Source organism: Protomyctophum parallelum (genome assembly GCF_964188405.1).
Source record: "Protomyctophum parallelum genome assembly, chromosome: 12".
NCBI lineage: Eukaryota > Metazoa > Chordata > Actinopteri > Myctophiformes > Myctophidae > Protomyctophum > Protomyctophum parallelum.
This window is the reverse complement of record NC_139712.1, coordinates 44,968,022-44,993,276: the sequence shown is the minus strand read 5'-3', so window position 1 is coordinate 44,993,276 and position 25,255 is coordinate 44,968,022. Positions and strand designations below refer to the sequence as shown.

The window sequence follows — 25,255 nt, the reverse complement described above, 5'->3', positions numbered from 1 at the left end:
GTTCCGAAACTTCAGAGCGGTGTTTCAACTTGAAACCGTCTGAAACGTCAAAATAAAATGTCCACCATTTCAGTTTCACTACGCCTTTAATAGCGTCAGTGTTAATAGTATCTTCCATTGGTAGCAGATAACTGTGGCCAAATTAGAAATTTGCACCCATACAGTATGTCCAGACAAAATAATGAAGTCTGTGTGTTTGACTATATACTATATATTATATATATATATATATATATATATACTTCAACCCTATATTCGGCCATTTGAAAATAGCAGATCTACAAGCTCACAATGCGTCGTGAGCTTGTCGATCGGCTATTTTCAATAGATTTTGCACACATTTTGAACTTGTGAAATGGGACATTCTGCAATATGAGTACATTTGCAATTCCGTACTCCAAATTGCAGTATTGGTACTTTTACCTAAGTAAAACAATTGAGTACTTTGTCCCACCACTGATGACATGGTCCACTAATTGAGTGCTCTGTGTGTGTGTATGTGGCTTATCGGTGGCTGTATCTGGATCATCTGCATCATGCTAAGCTCTCCCCAACACTCTTGTTCTTTCATTGATTTTATATCTGACTCTCTCTCTGTCTCTCTCTCTCTCTCTCTCTCTCTCTCCGTCTCCCCACAGACCCAGGAAGCCCTTGAAGAGTCGGCCCAGCACCGTGCCAGCGGATTAGGCTTAGAGGAGGGGGATTTAGGCGCCGCCACCGACCCCCAGGAATGGTGCGAGAGGTATAGGCCTTTATTACATGCTAATCGCCTAATCGCAATTAGTTGAGATAATCGTTTTCTTTTTTTTTTTTACATAATCGTCAATCGTTTCCATGTTGAAAAATGTCCATACATTTTCAAATATTTTTCAAATATAGAGGAAATGGTTGTCGATCTTACAAGCTTACAACACGTCACGACCAACGTAAGCTTGTAGATCAACCATTTCCGCTATAAGCTTGTAGTTTTTTTTGGAAAGAAAAAAAGTATACAAAAGTATTAAATTATAATAATTAATCCATTGTATCACTGTAAAATTAGCAAAAGAATAATAATACTAAAAAACTCCATGCTGTCTGAAATAAATGCCAGAGCTCAAATCGACATGGATATATGAAATAAATGCTTAGGTAGGTGTAATGTTAGAGACCACAGAAGTGAACCTTTCAAGCCTGTTTCCTACAAGACATTACTCTATAAGCCATATCTCCAAAACCTGGTGGGTCAACAATTAATCGTCAACTTAAATGTGTCATTGTGACAGGAGGGGGAGCGGCGGCGGCGAGGACACGTCAGACGAGTACTTTGACTCCTGCTCATGGCACAGCGACGCCCTGTCGGACCACCCGAGTCCCGACGGCGAGGAGGACCGTCCGCTGGGAGACGGCGAGGAGGAGGAGGTGGTGTGTCACCGCGGCTGGAGGAGGGCAGAGCCCGGCTGCAGCCAGAGTAGAGCCCGGAGGAGGGAGTCCGGCGCCGTCGGCGCCGCGTCCAGCCACGGCTGCAGACAGGCCGCGGAGACTCGCGCAGCGCGCGGCTTTGGCCGCACCAGGCGGAAAAGCGCGGAGAGCAATGTGGACGCGTCGCATATTAGCAGCAGCAGCAGCACCCCCCCGAGGGATCTAAGAAGTACACGCGGTGGTGCCGAACCGATGTTACAAACTGTCGCCGTTTGCACGGAAGCACAAAGCGACGCGAGGCCAACGGAAGGCGTAAAAAGCAGAAGCCGCGAAGACGCCGTTGTTGTCGTCAAGGTAAATACCGCGGTGGGCGCTCAGGAATCGAAGCCACGGTCGCAACGTTGTAGAAGCGCCAGTCTGTCTGACATCCCCCCGGACTCTTACACATGCACAATACGGATAGATCGCACAGAGGACGGATATGTAGATACGCGGCAGAACAGCACAGAGGGACGAGACACAAGCTTAGACAAGACACGCAGCGCCGATGACGAGAGCACGGAGCGAAAACTCCCTGAAATAGCCATACCTAGGGATATAGACCAAGGGAAGCACACACATTCCTATACATTCAGTAGTGACCGTGCAGATGGACAAGAACACAGTCTAGGACGCCAAGGCGTCATCGTAGAAAACAACAAACAGACACATGCCTTAGAAGTGCATACGGTAGAGCATACGGTAGAGCATACGGTAGAGCCATCTAGTGAGATTTCGGGGCCTTGCTGTATTGAAAAAGCAAACGACAAAATAGAGCCACATTGTACAGAAAGCATATGCGGTTCCGTTGAATGTTTCACAAACGCGCTGAGCGCGCATAACCCAGAACCACGGTGCGCCCCCGTGAACCAACGGTACACACCTGAGACGATACACACAGACTCACAGTTCATTATTGAACCCAGTTCCACAAGCATAGGGTCGACGGAGGCGTACCGCACAAACACTGTACCGCACGACACAGGTCTCAAAGACACGCTACATGCACAGGTCAACATATCGCCACGCGAGATCCCCAACAGACCCCCCCCCTCTGAGACACGCCCTGGGGTCGGCGTGACAAAGCCCGCGCCGGGGGCGCGCGCGTCGGGCGTCCGCTCTCGAGCCGAGCGAGGCGACCGCGAGTCGGAGGGGAATAAATCATTTGGGATCGTAAACGAAATCGGCTCCTCCATCACATTTTCTACAGAGGCGAGACCTCTTTTTTTACTGGATGCCTACGCCCCTACCACCCCGAGTAGCACGTCGTTTCCACGAGACACCCGGCCCGGTTCGCCCGTCCCACAGGGCTCGGGTTCTTCACAGTCGCTGCAGGTCGTGGGCCAAACGGGCGCTCTAATCCAGGGGCGGTGCACAAACACGGACACTCCCGCCAATGGGCGCCACCCGGCCGACGGGCCTTGGGCCGGACCCGTCTGGGATCACACTCAGTCACACACTGGCAGAGGGGCCGTGCCCCCCCAGCCCCACGTAGTGGACCAGCTGGTTCTCTCTGGCGGCCCCCCGCGCTCAGAGGAGCCCTCTCGGCTGCTATCGGAGACCTCAGGAGGAGAGGGCAGATGGGCTGGATCACCCTGCTCTCTTCGCCGACCAAACGACGAAGAGGAGGAGGAAGAGGAGGAGGACAGTAGTTCTGTTTTCCAGGACGTTGCGCATGCGGCGAGGACGGTTGGTCCCGCAGAGTTTGACCTCGGCACAGCAGAGCTGTACGAGCGCAGTGGGCCGGGAGCCGTCGCCGTCGCGCCCTCCACTGATCTGCATACTAGTGGTGCGTGGCGTGTGCTCAGTGACATAGAGGAAGATTCAACAGAACCCGGTGCTGCTAAACCCATTCGGGATGACTGCGCAGAGCGGCTCGGCCCAGATCAGACATTCAGTGTAGAAACGGCCGTCGGCACGATCCCGAGTCTTTGCAGGCAGGTGCAGCTCACGCTGGAAATCCCTGCGACTCCCCGTGACGTGGAGTCTTCTCTCTCTCCGCCCTCAGACTCCAACAACAACAACACAAAGGCAAGCAGAGCGGAGGACGGTCCGGAGAGGGGAGAGGTGTTCCAGAGCAGCTTAGGGAGCGGGCTGAGAACGTTTTGCTCCTGGGGCGAGCAAAACGTGACCGCTGGCGTTGACCAGGACAAACCGCTCCTCTGCTCGTCGCCTCTGGACCGCGAGGCCTACTGGAGCAGCGAGGACTCTGCTGTGTCCGGCCTAGGGGAGGACCTTGACGGCCTGTGTCCCTTCAGCCTGGCCGAGGAGGCAGGGGAGAGCCCCAAGGCCAAGCGTGTTTCAAAGCAGATAAGCGAAGAATGCAAACGCGTTAGTGTCAAGGACACGCCGGATGAAAAGAGAGCCAATTCACACCCACAGAGCAACGAAAGCCTGAAGCCTCTGGTCTCGTGTTTAGAAAGCAGAGGCCTGCTAGTGGACCGTGATCACAAACAGCAGGGCCAGCATGTTAGCGAGCCGTTTAATCACACATCCTACAGGGAGAGAAGTGCCTTGTCCGATTCATTAGGTGAGTACACACTGGCTGAGGAGTTCAGGGAACACACCCGGGCTCCTCCACAGCAGGGGGTCCAGGTAGCGCGGTACCCGTTCCCCGCCGCCGCCACCACCCTCAGCCCGGTCTCGGTCAGCGGCCTGCTGGAGCCCATTCTGGAGGCAGAGCAGAAAGAACGCTCCGACATGAGACCTGCCGAGGGGGAGAGAGACACCGCTGACCTCTCTGGGGGCAGAGACTTTAGACCTGCCGAGGGGGAGAGAGACACCGCTCACCTCTCTGGGGACAGAGACTTTAGACCTGCCGAGGGGGACAGAGACACCGCTGACCTCTCTGGGGGCAGAGACTTTAGACCTGCCGAGCGGGACAGAGACACCGCTGACCTCTCTGGGGGCAGAGACTTTAGACCTGCCGAGGGGGAGAGAGACACCGCTGACCTCTCTGGGGGCAGAGACTTTAGACCTGCCGAGGGGGAGAGAGACACCGCTGACCTCTCTGGGGACACGTGCTTCTCCGGCCCCAAGAGTCCACCACGCCGCCCGACAGAGCCCAAGAAAGAACCGTCCGCAGAGTCGGCGCCAAGTGCGCCAACACCGGACCACGCCGATGACCCAGGAACCCCGTCCTCGCTACGAGGCGGCGATGACAGGCGCCAGAGCCCCGCGACCGTGTCCGACGACGGCGTGTCTCAGAGCGCCACCGGTGAGGAAAACGACGAGGCGAGCCTTCACGCTCTTTCGACGGAGAACGCCAATCTGGACAAAACGAGTAAGAAGAGCAAGACGAAAGGCAACCACGCGGCCAACAAAGGCTCAAAGTTCTCCGTCTTCGCCAAGATGCCCTCCTTCAGGAAGTCCAAGATCTCCAGGGGCGCAAAGGGCGACGACTCTCCCGGGGACTCGCTCGACGGCGGCGAGCCACTTAACTCCAGGTCCTCCATGTCGGAACAGGAGAGTCTGCAGGGCGACAACTCGGACGACGAGGTCTTCGTCCAGAGCGGTGTCCTCCACCAGACGGTCCAGCAGGTGTGTACCTCCTCGGGACATCCTGAGACCGAAGTGGGAGAGGAGCAGCACGGCTTCTTCCCGTCCAACCCGCGCACTCGCCACGTCCGTCAGCTCTTCGGCCATGGTGGCGGGGGCGGGGGAGGGGACCGAAACGGAGCGCCTGGCCTGGACGGCCCGCACCTCAGGCACGCACAGGCGCCCAACGACGGCCACGTGTACACGAGGAGCAAGAGCAACGACAGCCTGAACATCCGCATGCGCTTCGCCCAGGCGCACAAGTCCCTCTCCAGCCTGTTCGAGTCGCGCACCATGGACAAGGAGAACGAGGAGCAGCTCAACGGCTGCCCCGACAGCGACACGGTGAAAGCCAAACCGTCCTGGAGGAAGCTGAAAAAGGCCCGGGAGGCGGAGCTGCCGAGGAGGACTCTGTCGGTGCCCAACGCGGAAGGCGGCGGCGCGGTACAGGACATCCTCTGCGTCTCGGGGTCATCAGCCACCTCGCCCAGGGCGCTGCGGCACACCGACCCCCTCTCCAAAAGGGCCGCTCCGCAGGACGGCGGAACGGACGCTCCCCACGGGTGCCAGTCCGAGGGCCAGAGGAGAAAAGGCTCGCCCAACGGCCTGCGCTTCGACGCCTCCGACTCCATCCCGGCGCTGTCGTCGTCGGACGACTCCGAGGCCTTGCCGCACGACGTCAGCCCCCTCTCCCCCCTGAGCCCCTCCCTACTGGCCACTCTGGCCAATCAGTTCCCCTCGCCGTGGGCCAGCTCCTCTCCGGTGGGCGGCGACGGCCCGGCGGAGAGTCCTCTCCGGCCCATGAGCCCCAAGCCCAACAGCCCCCGGCCGGCGGCTCAGCGCCGCGTCTTCCGGTACCCCCACCACTCGGCGCGGTCCAGCGCCCTATCGCCCATCCTCCTGGGCCAGTCGGCCAGCGCCCTATCGCCCATCCTCCTGGGCCAGTCGGCCAGCGTGGAGGGCTTGACGGACCCTCCGGAGAGGCCCAGGACACTGAAGCCCACACTGGGCCTCTCCCTCAGCCCTCTGGATGGAGGCGAGGGCGGCCTAGACTGCCAGTCTCACATCAGTCTGTATACCATCGGCTCCATCAGTGAATTAGAGGTAAGAAACAAAGGACATTGCTACTGTACCCCACGCATGCGTAGCATCATATTTATAACAGTCTAATAGTAACATTTGTTACTATTCTCATGTCATTGTTCTTGACTTTACATAGAGACAACGCAACTAATCTGGATAATGATTGTACAGGCTGCTAACCAAGATTGAAAATAAATGTGACAACCAGGGGTCATCGCCGTGTAGTGTTGGCTCGAGGTGGACATTTTTGGTCAAAATTTAATTTTTTCCATGGACAAAATGAGCAGACAATAAATGATTACTGGAAACACATTACTGAATGTCCATAACAGGTCTGTAACTCTGAGAGTGTACAGATGCGTACACATTTGTACACTCTCAGAGGTGTCCGGTCACGGCTACCCTTAAACGCAAATAAAGCGTTTGAGAACCATTCAGATCAATTACAAATGATTCCCGAGCGCGGCACGGCTGCGGCGCACCGCTCCAAGAGATGGGTCAAATGCGGAGAACTAATTTCACTGCCTTAACGAGTGACAAATTAGGCCTAATAGTGTCATACATATAATCCTGAAGAAAACCCGGAGACTGACATTCGGTAATTGGGTCTCATGATCAAAATAAGAACAAATAATATAATGGTGTGTGAAACAGAACATCAAATGGACACATTTTGTCCGTATACGGACATTGATGACCCCTGGTGACAACACTCAATGAATGAAATGCAGAAACGTAGGAACAACAGATGTCTTTTCTATAGTTATTGACATGCGCGCCGCCGGCCCGCTGAAAGGAGACACACATAATATGCATGGCAATTACCCCTGATTTGTGTGAATGCTTTGTTTTCTCCGCCCATTGAATTGCCCTGCCTGTTGAGCGTCGCTATAAATCTGTGTATCGCAAAATAAAAAAGGCCTTGTTCAGAGCTCCATCAAGATGCTGTCAGCTCAGCTCCCTGAGAGAGAGAGAGAGAGAGAGAGAGAGAGAGAGAGAGAGAGAGAAAGAGAGAGAGAGAGAGAGAGAGTGAGTGAGTGTTTACGCTCCCATTCACAGCACAGCACTCTCACTAGCTCTGGCTTTATAGCGGAATAGAAATAACACGCCGTGGCAGTTAATCTGTTCTTCTTCACCCTGTGTGTGTGTGTGTGTGTGTGTGTGTGCGTGCGTGCGTGTGTGTGTGTGCGTGTGTGTGTGTGTGTGTGTGTGCGTGTGCGTGTGCGCGCACGCTGGGGGGGGCGGTTCATGCATGAATGAAGGCATGCATCTGATGGTCTTTGCTACTGTATCTAGACGTGATACAGTATGTGTGGGGAGAAAGAACAAGCTTTTCTTTCTCGTCTCTCTCTCTCTCTCCCTCTCTGTAAAGAGTAGGAGGAGATAAATAGCAGAGTCAGCTCCCCCCCCCCCCCCCCCCCGCCAACCCAACAGTGTGGTACATTTCCATTCCGAGTGTAGCACGGCTACCCTTTCTACTTCCACTTCCACACCAGCTCTCGAACCAGTGTTGTTGAACCAGAGTGCAGTTTAAACGCACTGACTTGCCTCCCCCCTAGTGGCTGCCTCCGGTATCCCTGCCTCTAGGATGAAAGTATAGCCTGGCATTGCCAGCAGTCTGGCAATGCCAGGCTAGAGAATGAAAGGGAACATGTAAAAGGTTTTTATGTTTTGGGACGCAGGAAGTCAATGGGAGCTATATCTCAGCAATCACAAACGCTTGGCAGGTGTTTTGTACACTGCGTGACCTGTCTAATAATCATTCTACCCTCCTGTCATTTCACACGTGTCGTTTGATAACAATACTGTATATCGTTGCTGTCGGGAGGAAACCACCTAACTCCATTTTTTTAATCTTTTGATTTTTTGTTGTTGCATAAATCAGTGCTATTGAACACCCTTTATGTCTGTCTAAAGTAGTAAAAAGTGCCTCTTAACTCCATTGGACTCTCAAACTGTCTGCTAGAGCAACTAACTCCCCCTCTCATGCAAGTAATTGACCATATATAAAGTCACAACAACAACTTTGATGAGGCTGTAATTCTTCATTTCCTGAAAAAAGGTCTAATTTTGGAGTTAGGTTGTTTCTTTCCGACAGCAGAGATATTAATAATTGTCGAGCAGTGAATCAGCTTCTATTCATTCAGCGTGTGACCTCCCCTCTATCATGCCATGTCATGTAAACACACACACGGTAATGCACTGCGTTCAGGGGAGACACCATTTCACTCCATTCGATTACGAGAGCAATTACGAGACAGTTGATTGCCTGAGCATGCAGGGATGTGCAGAGAATGTTAGAGAGGCAGGGGCTGAAATTCCTTAAACCATTCTGACCTGAGATCAGATTCTAAAAATGTCAGTCGTTCTTCGATTTTTCAAAAATTAGCAGACCTACAAGCTCGTATCGCGCCACTCGGTGGCGCGATATGAGCTTGTAGATCTGCTATTTTTCAATAGCTAAAGCATAACATGATGCCAACACCAAAATGGGTGCCCGGTCAGAATGGGTTAAAAGGGCACTTTTGCCAATAAATTGCGAAAATAGCTACAGTAGGAGCTAAGATCTACAAGCTCACAAGCTTGTAGATCAGATTCATGTTCTCTCTGGGAGCGACCCTGCACTCTTTAGCTACTGAAGATGTGGTGTAAGGACTTGGATTTCTACACCGAGGCAGACGCAAAATGCTCAAGTTCGAGTTCAGGAGATTTCGGAAAAAGGGCAATTCTCCTAAATGCTGCATGCCTTCGGGGTATGGTATGAGGGGCATTTGCATTTCTTTCATGCTGCATTCATGGTCTGGACAGGGCAGGTTTTTTTTTACAGACTGGTAAAAGGGCAGGGGCTCTATAACCTATGTGTGCACGTGCCTGTGTCTGACTACTAACCCGCTGACTAATTGTGTCGCACTCAAAAGGATGCGCAAAATGGTGGCAGTCAATTGAGGACGAGGAGGCCGAGGGATCACGCCGCGGCGGCGAGCTCCACGGCGCCGGCTCCCGGCGAGCCGAGAGCGCGGTGCGACACGGCCGCCGCCGACACGGGGAGGAGGAGCAAGGGCGGCCCGGTGCGTCGCCGCTGCTCGGACGACCTTTGTCTTGAAGAGAGGAAGCGACACGAGCGCCGGATGGGCCGGGCGGCGAGGAGCAGCCTGGGACAGCTTAGCACACTCTCACCCCAAGACCTGGACAAAGTAAGATGGCCGCCGAGACACGGCGAGCGCCTACAGCAGCAGCAGCAGCAGCCAGAGGCATTCCTCCAGTTCCTCTGCCTTGCCTTCTCTGTCCTTCATTCTCCGTCCTGCTGCTCTTCAAAGACCGTCTTTTTAGTCTTCCTTTGGCCTCTTATCTATTTGTCTTCTAGGACATGAAGCACGTTTACTTTTTCACCCCTTTCATCGCTTCAGCTTCCTGCTTCTTCCTCCTTTTCTTCTTCTTGGCTTCCTCCGTTCAGCGCTTCCATTCCATTCCAGCCTGCATGTCCGCCCTATCGCTTCATGTTCTTCGTCGGGAATGTGCCGTGCCGTTTTATAACACATGTATGTTTTCATCTTTATCCGTTTTTGAGTTAATTTTTTATTTATTTTTCTTAAAACACCAGACCAGGAAATATCAGTGTGTTTTTTACGACCGCTTTGGACAAAGTCACATAAACAAAGGAATAGAAGAACGCTCGCCCCAAAACACGTTCGCCCCTCTAAAATACGGCGACCTCGGAGCACTCGCCACTCGCCACCAGGTATTCATAAACGTAACCTCAGTAAAACTATGCCTGAACCTAACCTTATTCCTAATCGTAACCTCAATAAAACTATGCCTGAACGTAACCTTATTCCTAAACCTAACCTCAGTAAACCTATGCATAACCCTAGGGGGGGGGGGCGAGTGTGTTTTTCGGGCGAGTGTTCCGGTTGCCACAAGGGCCTAGAATGCACAGTGCATGATTTTTTCTCACCCAGCTCTGTAACCCTCCCACCCTTCCCCATGCAGGATGTCACCCTGGGGCCCATGGAGGGGTTCGTGGGGATGCCGCTCAAGGTCCAGTGCTTCTCCCAGAGCACCCCCGTTGGCCTGGACTGCCTTGGCTGGAGGCGACGCGTCTCCTCCCTCTGTGAGTACCAATCGCCTCGCTGTCTCTTTTTGCCTACATTCACTACTACCTCTAGTACTGTCCGTAGTAGACACTTTTTCGTGACTGGTTGCATCGTCTCTATACTCTAGGCTGCCTCTAAGCCAATGGGAATCTTACCCATAAAACCCATAGTCTGAACGGCATAGAACCCCATACTCTGAGTCTGAACGCCGCAACGTGGAGCCGTGAGCCGAGGCAGAGGCTGCGGTACACAGACTGATTGTACTGTAGAATGATGTTCATAAACGAGAGCTTTCTGCACCTGGCAGTTACGACTCGTCATTATTGTTATTACGTTAAGCGGTGTCTTTCTAAGGGACACGTGGCTGTTTATGGACAAATAAACGGAATGGGATCCGTTAGGATTTTAACGATTCTCTCTTAACGGTCCAGTTCCTTAATGTTCCCTTTAACGATTCCTAGAGGGGGTTCCTTAATGGTCTGTAACTCTGAGAGTGTACAAATGGAACCAAATGGGTCCATTTTGGTTCCATTTGTACACTCAACATTTATGGTTGTCTTTGAAATTAAAACATTTGAGAACCGCTGGTATTGTTATTTGTATAGCAGACTTACTGTATATCCCACATAACCATAATGTGATAAAAACCAGTTTCCGGAAGCGGTTCCAAATGTAATGTAAGGCATTCCTGGTTCCTCAATGGTGGATTTGGTTCCTCCGGTTCTGGATCCCACACATTTGTCACATTTTGTCATTAATCTTTTCATGGCGTCTGATTGGCAAGTTCATTATTGGATTCATGTCTACTCTTAAAGGGATATTTCACCACTGGAAGACACTGCAGTCACTCAATGTTAATAGTATGTGTAGTAGATAAAAGTATTATAATTAGAAATTTGCACCCTATGGACAGAAGAATAATGAAGTCAGTGTTTGACTATAGGGTTTGATTGCTGAATTCCTACAATGACCATAATGCAATGCCTCTGCCCCTCTTTGTGGAGAGGGCTCTATGGAGTTGTGACTTGTAGTCCAGGAAGGAAGTGAGACCACATTTTCATGACACATTTTTGGTCATCAACATCATGGCATTATGACTAAAATATCTCAAAACACACATTACACACAAAAAACCCACCCAGGAAAGTGTTTCTTGTGTCCTAAACATCATTCAAATAAGATCTGGTTGCACAAGGGGTGAAGTGGCCCTTTAAAAGTTTACAAATAAGTAGGCCTATTATTGTTGAGATGTGTAGACTATGGAATGACGTTAGAGTTGAAAGGTAAAACAGAAAGGATCCGGTTATAGCTTGTCTGTGCACGCACTTCAGTGACTACTGTAACTTGAGCTGCCCAATTGCATTTTGCTGATCTCGACTGGAATTAACTGAGTCACATTCCTTGCCATTGGTGGTGGTGGTGTTGCCTGCACAGACGTGCACATTCAGAGAGCGTTTTAGCCATTATTCAACGCTTTTCAGCACATTTGGAAATAAAGTCCAACGACAAATTAGGATTAATTTCATCATCATCATTCACTCAGTTTTCTGCCCCCTCAATGTCGTAACTCTGTCTTACTCTATGGCTCTGGGAGGAACTACCTGGGTCTTGACCGTCTTGTTGTTATGGCTCTGCAGTGCACAGCAACAGTGCAGTTCCTCATTCAACCTGCAGGGCGCAGCACATTGTCATTTTGTCAGCCTCCTACTCCTCCTAGCCCAGCCTTTTCCCAGGCTGCGTGCCATGTATCCCTGAGGGTGTCTGTCTGGTGTAATTACAGGACAAAAGGCTGCATAATGTGGGAATTATGTGACAGAAAAAAATAAATCTGTGAGAGTTCCATGGAAGAAAATTTGTATAATAGTAAATAGGTTTTGTTATGCCCATTTTCTTAATCAGGCTCTAATGGCTGCCTTGAAAAGACAGTTAAGACACCTATTATTTTAGGCAGATGTAGTTGTTTGTTTGTTTGTGGTTGTGTCCTTCACAAAATGCATGTAAATGCAAGCTATTATTATGATGATGATGATATTGTGAGAGAAAGTGTACCTGAAGTAACCACATTCTTTATGGTGACCCTATGTTGGGATTATTATTATTATTATTGTCATAATTGGTGCCCAAAGATTTCAAAGAATTGAAAAACAAAGAAACAAACCTCGAAAAGAGCAAAAAAAAAAAACATCTTGTGGATTGGCTATCTACTGTATCTACACACACACACACACACACACACACACACACACACACACACACACACATATATAGGGCTTAAGTGGTCAGTATCCCTGGGGTATGGAGGTGGTGAGTGGACAGTCAGCCAGCCATGCGTTAAGAGTTCTGAATTAATTGCATTATAACCCTGACTCACTCCACACCTGCGCTGTGGTCTCTAGATGGATAGAGAGTGTGTCTGGAGTGGACCACACATGCACTTTAGCACACATGCCTGGCACGCACGCACGCAGCCACGCACGCACACGCACGCACGCACGCACACACACACACACACCCTCCATACATGGAGGCAGCACACTGCCAGGTCTTAAAGTGAGGTCAGCAGTCTTTGTCCAGATGTCTCCCGTTGTGATTCGATTCATTTGGACCAAATTGAATTGCAACATGAATTAGAAGACACTAAAGTGTAATGCAAACCTCACTGGCCCTCGGCTATCAGGGGTATTAGAGCGATACAGTCCACCGCGTAACGTGACCCCATTTGACTCACTCATATTTTTCTATTACCATTCCGTAATCCTTTATCAGCGACGGTAGAATATCTATCTCAGTTAGTTTCATTGAAGCTCAAATCCCTCTGTAATGATGATGGATCACAGCTTTGTCAGTCCCCGTTAAGCCATTCTGACCGGGCGTTGGCATCATGTTATGCTTTAGCTATTGAAAAATAGCAGATCTACAAGCTCGTATCGCGCCACCGAGTGGCGCGATACGAGCTTGTAGGTCTGCTATTTTTTGAAAAATCAAAGAACGACTGACATTTTTTAGAATCTGATCTCAGGTCAGAATGGGTTCATCAGACCAGTGTGTGTCCCAGTGGAAACCTCGTATGAATCTGATCTCAGGTCGGAATGGGTTAAGCCAATGTGGTGTCCTCGCTTTGGGCTGCCTTGAGTACGACATTGTCATTGTTATTTATAGTGGTGTAAAAGTAACTAAGTGCATTTATTTACGGTATAAGTACTGTACTTCAGTACACTTTTGAGGAATTGTTACTTTGCTTTGAGTATTTCAGTACTTTTACTTCTATACTCCACTGACACCAAAGAGGCAAATATTATACTTTTACTCCACTACAATTATTAGAAAACTAAATTACTTTTGTAGATTTTGATTATTATTACAAAACATTCATTAACCACTTCAGCCCCTATATACAGTATAGGCTACTATATTTTCAAAAATATTTCATTTTGAAAACTTCAAACATTCTGCGTAAGTACATTTTGTATACAGTACTTTTTACTTACAACAGAGTATTCCTACATTGTGGTACTGATACTTCTACTTAAGCAATATAGTACATCTTCGACCACTGTGTTTATTTAGGCCAATACTAATGTTTAAAATCCAACTTGTGTGATACCAGTGTGGTATGTGGTATATGTGGCTGTTTCAAACCTAAACCCGGTCATTTGTGCTGCGCTGATTTCCCCATTTGTCTTTGGGGTGACATCATAATGAATCTCCTGGTGTGTGGTGTGTGCTTGTCAGTCAGTCAACCCGTACCAATGCGTACCATCCACCCAATCTACACTGTAGATTGGGTGGATGGTGCATGCATACACTTTCCTTAATGATTATATCTGGTTTCTGTATTTATTTATGATATATCTTCTCTGTTATTAAAACCCATTTTGGGCGGGAACCCCTTTTGGTGTTAGCAGACACGGCCAAAGCATTTCCGGGGGTCCCCAGCCCAAAAACGTTGAGAACCCCTGATCTACACTACACTTCTGTTCGGTTCTCTACACTCTGCTAAACCCTGCAGAACCCCTGATCTACACTACACTTCCCTGGCATCCAGGGCGGCGGCGGCGGTGGCGGCTCAGGGGTAGAGTGCCTGGATGGAAACCGTAAGGTTGCCAGTTCGAACCCGGGCTCCCCCAGAGTTACTGTCGAAGTGTCCTTGAGCAAGACACTGAACCCCTAATGGCTCCCGATGTGCTAGTTGGTATACCTTGCATGGTTTCCGCTGCCATCGGTGTGTGAATGTGTGTGTGAATGGGTGAATGTAATGCACAATCTCTGTAAAGCGCCTTGGATAAAGGCGCTTTATAAATGCACCATTTACCATTTACCATCCACAGGCCTGTTTTTTTGTCTGCGTGGGAGCAAACCACTCAAAGAACATTGAGTTCAGGCAGCCGCCGACGTGTATATATACGCGTGCTATACCAGCTTGACGAGTCTCATCGTGAAGTTTGATTGTAGTTGGAAACTTTCTCATTCTCCAGTCAAAGGGGAGTCGAAGGCGAGACCGAGTTGCAACGCTCTGCCGCTGACATCTCTTTTCGCAGGGCTGACTGACACCTTTTCAGAAACGCTTTTTAGGTGAGATCTGATCATACGAGTGTGAGCTTTGAGTTTTTTTTGCCAGTGCACTTAACTCATTCTGAACGGGCACCCATTTTGGTGTTGGCATCATGTCGTGCTTTAGCTATTGAAAAATAGCAGATCTACAAGCTCATATCGCGCCACCGAGTGGCGCGATACGAGCTTGTAGGTCTGCTATTTTTTAACAATCGAAGAACGACTGACATTTTTTTAATCTGATCTCAGGTCAGAATGGGTCAATCAGACCAGTGTGTGTCCAGTGGAAACCTCGTATGAATCTGATCTCAGGTCAGAATGGGTTAAGAAGCTCTCAAGTCAGTGTGTGTGCCGTGTGTGTGTGTGTGTGTGTGTGTGTATGTGTGTGTGTGTGTGTGTCGCAGTACTAGTGAGCCAAGGAAGTCGAGCGTGAACTCCCTGCGTTTTCATTAGTCGTGTGTGTAGCTGCCAGTAAGTAGCCTCGCACGTGTCTAGTACGAGTCACACGGCCAGATTCACTAAGCTGTTTGAAACCCCTATTTTGAGTGTAAAGGAATTTTCCAAACTTCCCACAGTAATCCTTTTTTTGTCTGTGAATTTAGTGGAGGGCCGCTCTTTCTCAAGTCTGCTCGGATGCAGACTTATGTACATAGGACCAAAGCTTGTTGTACAGTATGTCATTAGAATGCTTTATTCTAATGTAGACTACTAACATGGGAAGTTTGGAAAATTCCGTTTACACCCAAAATATGGGTGTAAACAGCTTCAACCGGGCCCTATATGCGTGTGTGTGTGTGTGTGTGTGTGGACTATATGTACTGTTACAGTACATAGTCCACTCCACACACACATACTGTAGGGGCCATACAGTACTACAATTCCCATAATGCTTTGGTGCACTGCTCCTCCTTGTGGATAGGGGAGGGCTGTCTTACTGAGACTGTAGGGTTGTTCCCTACTCCCTACTCCCCATACGGGGATCCAGACTCTAGTGGGTGATGATTTCGGACAATACTCCCTGTTTGGGGAGCACCGACTCTGACGTCAATATCGGTAGAGGGCGCTGTAGGTCCGCGGGTTCTACTTGCATGAAATCCCCATTAGGTTTTTTCAGATCGCCTCATAAAGAACTGTTTGAAAAATGAACAAATCATCCCGGCCGTTTCACTCATTTGGATATGAAGAATCAACTGACTACAAGAAACCAGTCAAAACGCTGCTGCTGAATTTTCGCTATGAACAGACTGTATCAAATAAGTGACTGCAGGCTGTCACCTCCCTGCAAGGACAGTTTGTATTCATGAATTAAATAAAGAAAAAATAGGTTAATGGAAATATGTTTGCAGGCATTTAGGCCTATATGTCTATGATAAAAAGGTTATTTTAAAATAACATAGGCCTATGATTATTATCAATAAATTAATATTATATCCATTATCCAGCAATATGAAAACAGTGCACCCACCTTGACAATATGAAAATATCAGCAGCATGATTGATATTAACCACATGAACCCCTGCTAATCCTGGGGCGGGGGGGATACGGCAAAATAGCCGATCTGTAAGCAACGCACAACGTCCGTGTTGTGAGCTTGTATACTTTAACTTGGGTACTTTTGGTAAAGAATTACCAAAAGTAGCCGATCTACAAGCTCTGCTCACAATACGGACGTTTGGTGTTAACAGAAACAGCAGTCCAATAAATTACTGCCTACATAATGAAGTTTTAATGTATTTATCGCAATTCAATGAAATAATGTTAGATAGCATATTTTTTCATGGCAGGAATGAATGAATATTAATAAAACATATTCGGACACAATTAATATGTGTCTCACATGCATGTATTTAGCCTACGTTTGTGATAAAGAATCTCACAAATATATTCTACAGCAAGCAACTGATTCCTCTCCTAACGTCATGCGCTGGGCTTAGTCCAGTTACCCTGGGTAAACATAGTACCTTTCCTTTCCTTTGGGCCTGGGTGACAATGAATCAGATTAGTAATAGCCTAGATTTATTATAAATAAAATAAAACAATTTCAAATAAATGCACAGATCATTTGTCTCGAGATCTGTAGCTTCGAGATCCGCCAGGGAAGAAAAGAGAGGGGAAAACGAAAGTTTAAAAAGTACATTTGTGTTGAGTTCTTTCGCTGGTTCAACTTCTGCCTGTTCTTCTGAATTGGAGCGCTCCGAGCGCAATGAGCGCATGCATGCAGAAGCAGCGCACGCGCGCAAACGCGTGCATGTGCGCTCAAGAGCGAGCTTGCGCAATGCATTATGGGGCAGATTTGTTTCGCTGCGTTTTTGTAGTGACCATCGGGTGCTCCCTACAATTCCCGGTGCATTGTGGGATACTTCAGTCCACTACGTTAGGGTGCAAAAATGCTCACTACACATTCGGACACTATAACAAAATGGCGGAACCCCAAAGTAGTGCACTATATGGGGCATAGGGAATGAATTCGGACGCAGCCTGTGAGACAACATGTACTGTAGTCCAGGAAGTAAGTGAGCCCAGTGTCCATGACATCAGAGACACTGGGCTCACTGCTGAAATCTAAAATATCTAAAACCACATATTACACACATAAAGACCTCCAGGAAAGTGTTCTAAATCTTCTAAACGTCAACATATATATTTTCTCAAGGTCAAGGGTCCTGACACAACATAAAGTCAGTTGCTTGTCCGTCTAGCTGGAACGTTGCGTTCATACATCCAGCCCCATTTGGAAAACGTCCATATACTGCAGTGCATGTGTGAAAGTGACTTATGTCTCTCTCCCACCCTCTGTCTCTCTCAGTATCGGCGTTGGGGATGTATTGAGTATTCTGTGTCCCTCTCGTCAGTTTGCGGCGAGGCGAGGGTCAGCCTGTCAGGAATCCTCTCCCCCATGTCTCGACCCTGTGTTCCTTTCCTGACGTTGTGGGAAAACAGATCTTCACTGTTTCACTGTGTTCTGGGTTGTGTTTTCCAGGCCATTGCCAAGGTCACTCTGAATGAATAGTTTATTTCGGTGCTCTACATATATGTGTAAACACACACACACACACACACACACACACAAGGGACCGTGCTGTATGAACAGGGGCTATTTAAAGATGCTGTATGTACTGTATGTACTCTGTGATTAGATGACCAGCGGCACGGCATGCATTTGTGACTTTATTCTGTCACATATTTAGACTTTTGGGACAGTTCATGCATCGTGGACATGTTTGCTTCCCTTATTAAACTCTATATAGGTTGACCGGAGTCCCTCGGACCTCCATACCATTTTGGGCTCCATTAAGCAGTTCAAATAATATTACTAATCATATTACAGTCTTATGAGCTGGGGGCGTGTGGTATGTCATATTGCAATTTTGGGCATGTTAAGAAGCGCTTTCGACACCCCGTGGATTGCGCAAAAGGGCCTTGAATTAGTCATGGGTGTGTTTAAGGAGTGTTTGAGACGTACCCAATCAACATGTCCGTACTATTCTCTTTACCAGTCAGCTGATGTCACATACGGAATGCGCACTTTGGGGATTGTGGTATTACATTTCTTCAGGCTGGCACCATAGACTTTGTCACATTTGGGTTAATTATTCCTATTGCACTGCATGCTGTCACCTTTATGCCTCAAAATAATTTGTTTCTATTGAAAAACACCAGTAAAATAACGTTTATTATTATATTTTATTTCATTCAAGTCATGATGAAGGAATGAGTTGAATGCTGCTGCTTAATGCTGTGCCTGTGGCCCCGATGGTATGGTCTTCGCTCGTAGCATTTTATTGAAGAAGACTTGAATCGGGTGTGATACAGCATATGAAAGTTTTTATTTATTTTTAAGGTTGAGAAATGAAAGAATTATGGCCGTTTCTAATCTCAACATTTTACAAAAGAAAGACGCAAAAAGAGGCTGTTGCCATGTCTCATAGAAACAAGTAAATAGGTCTATAAAATAAGCGCATATAACAGGGGTCTGTAACCTATTTTAAATGAAGTGCCATGTTTTTATTTTCTAGATAGTGAGTCTGCCATATCCAGATTAATTTTAATGACACCACATTAAAATAAAAAAACATTTTGATTGTCCACAAATATAAAGTTCTTCCTTCTTTTTAAATATGTTCTTGCACATTGTTATAATGATCATTATATATATCCCCCTGCAGTCAGAGTTCATAGTTTTAATGAATGAATGTGATGCATTGTGAGCTGGTATAGATCTGCTATTTTCAAAAGTAATCTTGGAAATTTTTTATTTAATTTTTGGATTAGCCGTCCTTAGTTGGGCAAATGCATTCATCTGGGGATCCTTGACATGGGAATGTGCTGTGTGAGGATCACTGGTTTAAACAACATTAGGAGAAAAGCCCAAATAACCACTTTAGAAACAAGAAAAGCAACCACAACTAGTAGGCTACAACTACCAATATTTACAAGCAACTTTACAGAAAAAGAATCCGCTTATAATAAACAGACATGGCAACACTCCAGCAGCCTCCCAGAGCCGCTCAAGTGTAAAATCAAACAGTGCTTTTTGCGTTTATGAGGTGGTCAGACCCACGTCTAATAGTTATGCGCTGAGTGTCTTTAGGTCAAGGGGCTTAATAGCAAATTGCGCAAAGCGAAAATAATTAACATATGGACACTCCCACAATGCTAAAATATTCAGGAACGCCGTATGCCATATGTGTGTGCGTTCAACACGGGCCGATATGCCTTTCATAATACGATTGTGCGCAGAGCGAGGGCAATTTATGTATTACCCCATTGTAAAACGGATCTTCAAAATGGCACCCTTTCTGTGTATTTTCTGCTTTTGCTGAGTTTGTAGATCTGCTATATTTTCTGGAAGTTTTCATAGAATATGGATGCTGCATGGGTTTAATGTCTGTGTGTGTGTGAGTGTGTGTGTGCGCGCGCGTGCGTGCATGCATGTGCACACATGAGTGTGCATACCTTCATTGGCGGGTGGCTCATGGCTGATGTAAATTGGCCGCGCAACGCATTGTGAGCTAATAGATCGGATATGTTTGCAGCGCAGCACCATTCTGAAATGATAGAATACAGCGAGAGGTTTGTGTGATTTGCTTAAAGTAGTGGTTCACCCAAGACATGACTTTATTTCTATCGTTTGATTCGTTTACCTGGTGATGTCTTTGACTCACGCAGGGTTTCAGTTTGTAAAACATTCCTTGATCCATTCCAGAATTAGTCGGAGACTTCACATAACAGTAGAGTAGAGCAATATCAAAACTCAGTCCATAAAGTCCAAAACACTGCTCATATTATCTATAACCTCCAGAAAAATGTGATTATGCGAACACATAATTCATTGCATAATTAATCAGCTAAGTGGCACATATTATGCTGTGGTAATTTACTCGCATTTCCGCGCAAAATCTGCAGGACTCGCTTGATTTCACTATCCCTGCATTTTTCAGCATAAAGTTTATAAAGTCATTGCCTCACCCATTTGTTCACATCCACACACAGAAGCGGTGAAAATACAGCGGGTGGCGTGTGTGTGTGTGTGTGTGTGTGTGTGTGTGTGTGTGTGTGTGTGTGTGTGTGTGTGTGTGTGTGTGTGTGTGTGTGTGTGTGTGTGTGTGTGTGTGTGTGTGTGTGTGTGTGTGTGTGTGTGTACAACTGTACGCGTGTGCTGCATCTGCTGGTTGCATCGGCTCTGCATGCTTTCGTCACCTCATAGCTATCAGTGTTCTTTTTCTAACATGGCTGTGTTGTTGTTGAACACAGCCTACACAGCTGAATCAAGGATTTCTGCCTGGGCCCTCATCATTAAACATTAAAAACACATGGAAGCATGAGCTTCCATGTGTTTTTAAAGTTTAATGATGTTTCTGGAATGCTCGAGCGAAGAATGTTATGTTAACTAAACCTCAGTAGCCTACAGTATATACCGATATAGAATCGCGAGAGAAATACAGTAATCTCTTGTGTGAACTGTGAAGTGTGAACTGTTCCTAACTGGTGTGGAAATGAAAGTGGTTCATTTGAGACACATTATTGTATTGTTCCACAAGGATTCATGAGATGTGTACAAAATGTATGCAGATACTGTTCGTGTGACCCGGCCGTATAGGTTTGATAACTCAAGACTGGTATTAAGGTCAAGGCCCCGAGTCGACCTAACTGGCACCCCGACAACTGTAATTCAAAAATCGTTACACCATGCTCACTTTAACCCATTCTGACCAGGCACCAAATAGCACCAAATAGCAGATCTACAAGCTCATATCGCGCCACCGAGTGGCGCGATACGAGCTTGTAGGTCTGCTATTTTTTGAAAAATCGAAGAGCGACTGACATTTTTAGAATCTGATCTCAGGTCAGAATGGGTTCATCAGACCAGTGTGTGTCCGGCGGAAACCTCGTATGAATCTGATCTCAGGTCAGAATGGGTTAAATGCAACCCATACCAGCGGCACTAGTCATCAGAAGCATGCAGGCTTGTCAGTGATGGGAGGTGGAATGGCTGTGGATATAAAAGGAGCGAGCGAGTGAGGGGGGGGGGGGGGGGGGGGTCGGTGGGGAGCTGCTTTCAGCGCCCACTTTAATGACACTGCAGCACCACGCAGCGTCAGAGAGAGAGAGAGACACCCACGCTGGCGCTCGTGGGCAGAGCGACACGCTCGAGACGGCAGCGGAGCCCCCCTTAGAGGGCCCCCACTGATGTCAGCCCCGTAGCTGTGTGTGTGTGTGTGTGTGTGTGTGTGTGTGTGTGTGTGTGTGTGTGTGTGTGTGTGTGAGAGAGAGGGAAAGGGAGACGGAGAGATAGACCGCACTGGGTTACGGGAGCATGAGGAAATGAGCCAATGAGTGAGCAAAGGGGAGAGACGAGAGAGAGCAAGAGACACAGTGACAGACAGAGAGAGAGAGAGAGAGAAGGCGTTGCACGATATATCAGAGGCAGAGCAGGAGAGGAGAGAGAGAGGCAGAGCAGTAGAGGAGAGGAGAGGAGAGAGAGAGGTAGAGCCCTGGCTGGCGAGAGAAGCCGTTCCCGCTAGAGCTGTGCTGTCGCACCGTGGGCAACACAGGAAGGAAGGAAGGAAGGAAGGCGAGGAGGAAGCAAAGGAATCAGTTGACAGCTGGCGCTGCTTACCTCAGCCTAATTTCCCGGAAGGACGAACGAACGGACGGACGGACGGACGGACGGACGGAGCCCGTACAGGTATCGTCTCGGAGCGGACGCCACCAAGCCTCCCCCCCCCCCCCTACCCACCCACCCACTGCAGGTCTCCTCTCTCTGCGGGGGGGACATAAAGCACCTGCACGGACGCTTCCTCCTCCTCCTCCTCTCGTCCTCCTCCAACTTCCTCCTCCTCCTCCGCCCGCAGCCCTCCTCCTCCTCCTCCTCCTCCGCCACCCACTTCCACTTTGTTGGCGCCGGCGTCTGCGCCCAAGCGCCTGGCCCCGGCGATGCGTACCCAGGGGGGCGGCTGCTCCGAGGGGGGGGGGCACGTGCCCCCCCGCCGTGGCGGCGCCATGCCCGGGGGAAGCTGCGGGAGCAGCGGCAGCTCGGGGCTCTCCCCGAGCTCGGACTCGGACGGCGGTGGCGGTGGCGGCGGCGGCGTTTTCTTAGGGACGCCCATGATGATGGGGGGCTTAGGAGGAGGAGGGAGCGACGTGGACGCGCTCCTGGACGGCGGGGGGCTCTGCGGGGGGGTGGGCGGCTGCATGGCGGTCGGAGGAGGGTACGGGAGCACTTACGGCACTCTGAGGGGGGTCCTGTCTCGATACTGGAGCCTCGAGAGCCTGCACTCCACCACAGGTAAGCTGGGCCTGTCTTCACGAGCGCGCGTACGTGCACACACACACACACCAGTGTTGACAGCAACATTTGGTCTTTTGAATACAATTTAATCATCATATTTTAGTCACCTGAAATGTTTTAGTGTGAGTCTAGTTTTGGGCGACTAAATATGATTCGATCTTGTCGTCGAAAAAGCATTTTGGCAGGCCTTGATGCCGTCGTAATGGCAGATTTTACACTTGGTTGCATGCTGAAAATAGCTGATCTACAAGCTCCCAACACGACGCTTTTTTATAGATCTGTCTTTTAGTTCTACTGGATCTCATCTCATCTAGTCCCAACCCTAACATTTCGTTTTTTATTTGTTGACGAATTTGTATATATACCGTAGCTTTAGTTTGTTAGTCATCATAGTTAGTTTTTTGTCACGTGCACATGCACGGGCATATGCAGAAGATGTGTAGGTGCACGTGCACAGCAGCTTGATTTACCTTGCCATTGGCTTAATGTGTAATTTGCGCTCGGGATATGTTTGCGTGCGTGCGTTTACACGCATGTGTGCATGTGTGTGCGTGTGTGCATGTGTGTGTGGAACACCATCCATTAAGCTGTCATTGGCTGACAGCGAAGATGTGCAGCTGATGTGTTGAGATGGACCTGGGTTTTTTGTCATAGTGAGTACAGTAGTACAGTATTTAGTATTTTTCTCATAGTGAAGTACAGTATTTAGTATTTTTGTCATAGTGAAGTACAGTATGTAGTATTTTTGTCAGGCAGAAACTGTATTCTAACTGTGTTTCATACTGTGTTTCATAAATCAGTAAATCAGCGTCCTACCTGGTCATACCACAGAGTCACACAAAAGCAGCAAAGGTAGCACACTACTCTGCCAGTTTACTCTGCCAGGTACAGTAGCACACTACTCTGCCAGTTTTGCTGTTTTTGAATTAGGGCTGGAAGATCATTTTCTGTTAATATAGTAGTACTTCATCCCCCCCAGTAGCTCCTTATGAAACTACTTCTCCCCACATTCACAGATTTCACACATAACAACCTGCTGTGTTATGTGGTGTTGCGTTGGGGAGTTGCATGCTGGGAGAATGTGGCTTTTCCACCTTCAGCTGAGAGGTGACGGAGACTACAGTGCTTAGACATTGGCAGGACAGTTGCCCCTGTTAAGGGTTGACTTGATGCCATTATGTAGTCCATCTGAAGAAAGCGAGGATTATACAGAGACATTGGAGATGGAGTCACTTGGAGGGGGGGACGAGGGGGAGGGTAGAGGGGTGAAAAAAAAATCCTGGGAATTGCACTTGTGTCCTTGTACATATCTAAGAGATTTGCTGTCTGTACTGTACTGCTTTTTCCAAATAAAATAAATATTATAAAAAAGGAGGCCTACTAGTGTTTACAATTTTCAATTTGCACGGTAGGAATTTAGCAGACGCTCCTAATCCAAAGAGATTTACAATAAGCAAGAGCAATGGTAATACATCAAATGGATAGAAATAGTCATCTAGGACAGTGGTTCCCAAACCTTTTCATGTCAAGGACCCCAAATTGACTCTAATTAGCCCTGTGGACCCCCATTTGAAAATATATGCCAGGGACCCCCATAAGAGAAGATTTGTACGGCTCTAGCAGTGATTCTCAACCCGTTTAATTTCAAGGACCCCCAGTTTGACATGCATTAGTCTATGGACCCCCATTTAACCCATTTTGGGCGGGAACCCCTTTTGGTGTTAGCATTATGTTATGCTTTAGCTATTGAAAAATAGCAGATCTACAAGCTCGTAGGCCTGCTATTTTTGAAAAATCGAAGAACGACTGACATAGAAACAGTTTTTTCAGAAAACTGTCAGGATTTAGAAGAGATTTTTAGAATCTGATCTCAGGTCAAAATGGGTTAATAGCATTTCTATCTCTGGGACCCCCAATTTATATTGTAAAATCAATGCTAATTTAACTCTGAGAGCGTACAAATGGACCCACATGGACCCCTTAGGGTCCATTTGGTTCCAAATTATCATTTAGCTTATGGGTCCCCCCTGGAACTCCCTCAAGTACCCCTGGGGGTCCGCGGACCCCACTTTGGGAACCACTGATCTAGGATCATACAGTATAAACTAAGGAACTATCAGAATATCTGTACATTGAAACTACTGTTTAAACACATACTGTATGTGTATGTGCGTGCATATGTGTATGTGTGTGCATAATTGCATATGTGTGTGTGACGTACTGTGCGTATGTGTGTACATAATGTGTATGTATGTGTGTGTGTCCGTGCGTGCATGCGTGCGTGTACATGCACACATCCCCGATTTGTTTGTTCAGTATGCATGAACAGCTGTGCCTGCACGTTGTAATTGATATTCATTTGTTTTCCACTCAGCAGTGATATAACCTGATACGCTGCTGTAGTGGAGCAGCCCTCACTGCAGGCTGAGGACCAGGGACACTCATAACTACTGCACCACGCACACACACACACACACACACACACACACACACACACACACACACACACACACACACACACACACACGTGTTATTGTTAATAGCATTGGCTTTGCCAGCACCGGCCTTGCAATTTGTGTTGGCTAATAAAACCGCGGCATCCCTGTCGCCGCGACTCGTCTCATTGAAATCACCACCATCACAGCCATAGCTTCAGATAGCCTCTTTCACCTTGATTTATTTATCAGAGTCTTATTGAGAGCATGTTGCTCTCTTTCCCAATGACGCCCTGATTAAAGTAAACATAACATACCATTT

The 25,255-nt window shown here is 48.1% G+C and overlaps 1 protein-coding gene across 2 annotated transcripts in view; it reads left to right on the top strand.

The window, feature by feature from the left end:
* LOC310868229 (uncharacterized protein) overlaps window positions 1-25,255 on the top strand; it is a 191,763-nt gene that overhangs the window by 74,310 nt on the left and 92,198 nt on the right. The window contains exons 3-6 of one of the 2 annotated variants that reach the window (XM_083778559.1): window positions 639-742; window positions 1,266-6,081; window positions 8,979-9,254; window positions 10,051-10,171. In XM_083778559.1, the coding sequence (XP_083634685.1) occupies window positions 639-742; window positions 1,266-6,081; window positions 8,979-9,254; window positions 10,051-10,171 (5,317 nt within the window). The remainder of the gene's footprint in view (window positions 1-638; window positions 743-1,265; window positions 6,082-8,978; window positions 9,255-10,050; window positions 10,172-25,255) is intronic. The other variant, XM_083778560.1, reaches the window with a different exon arrangement.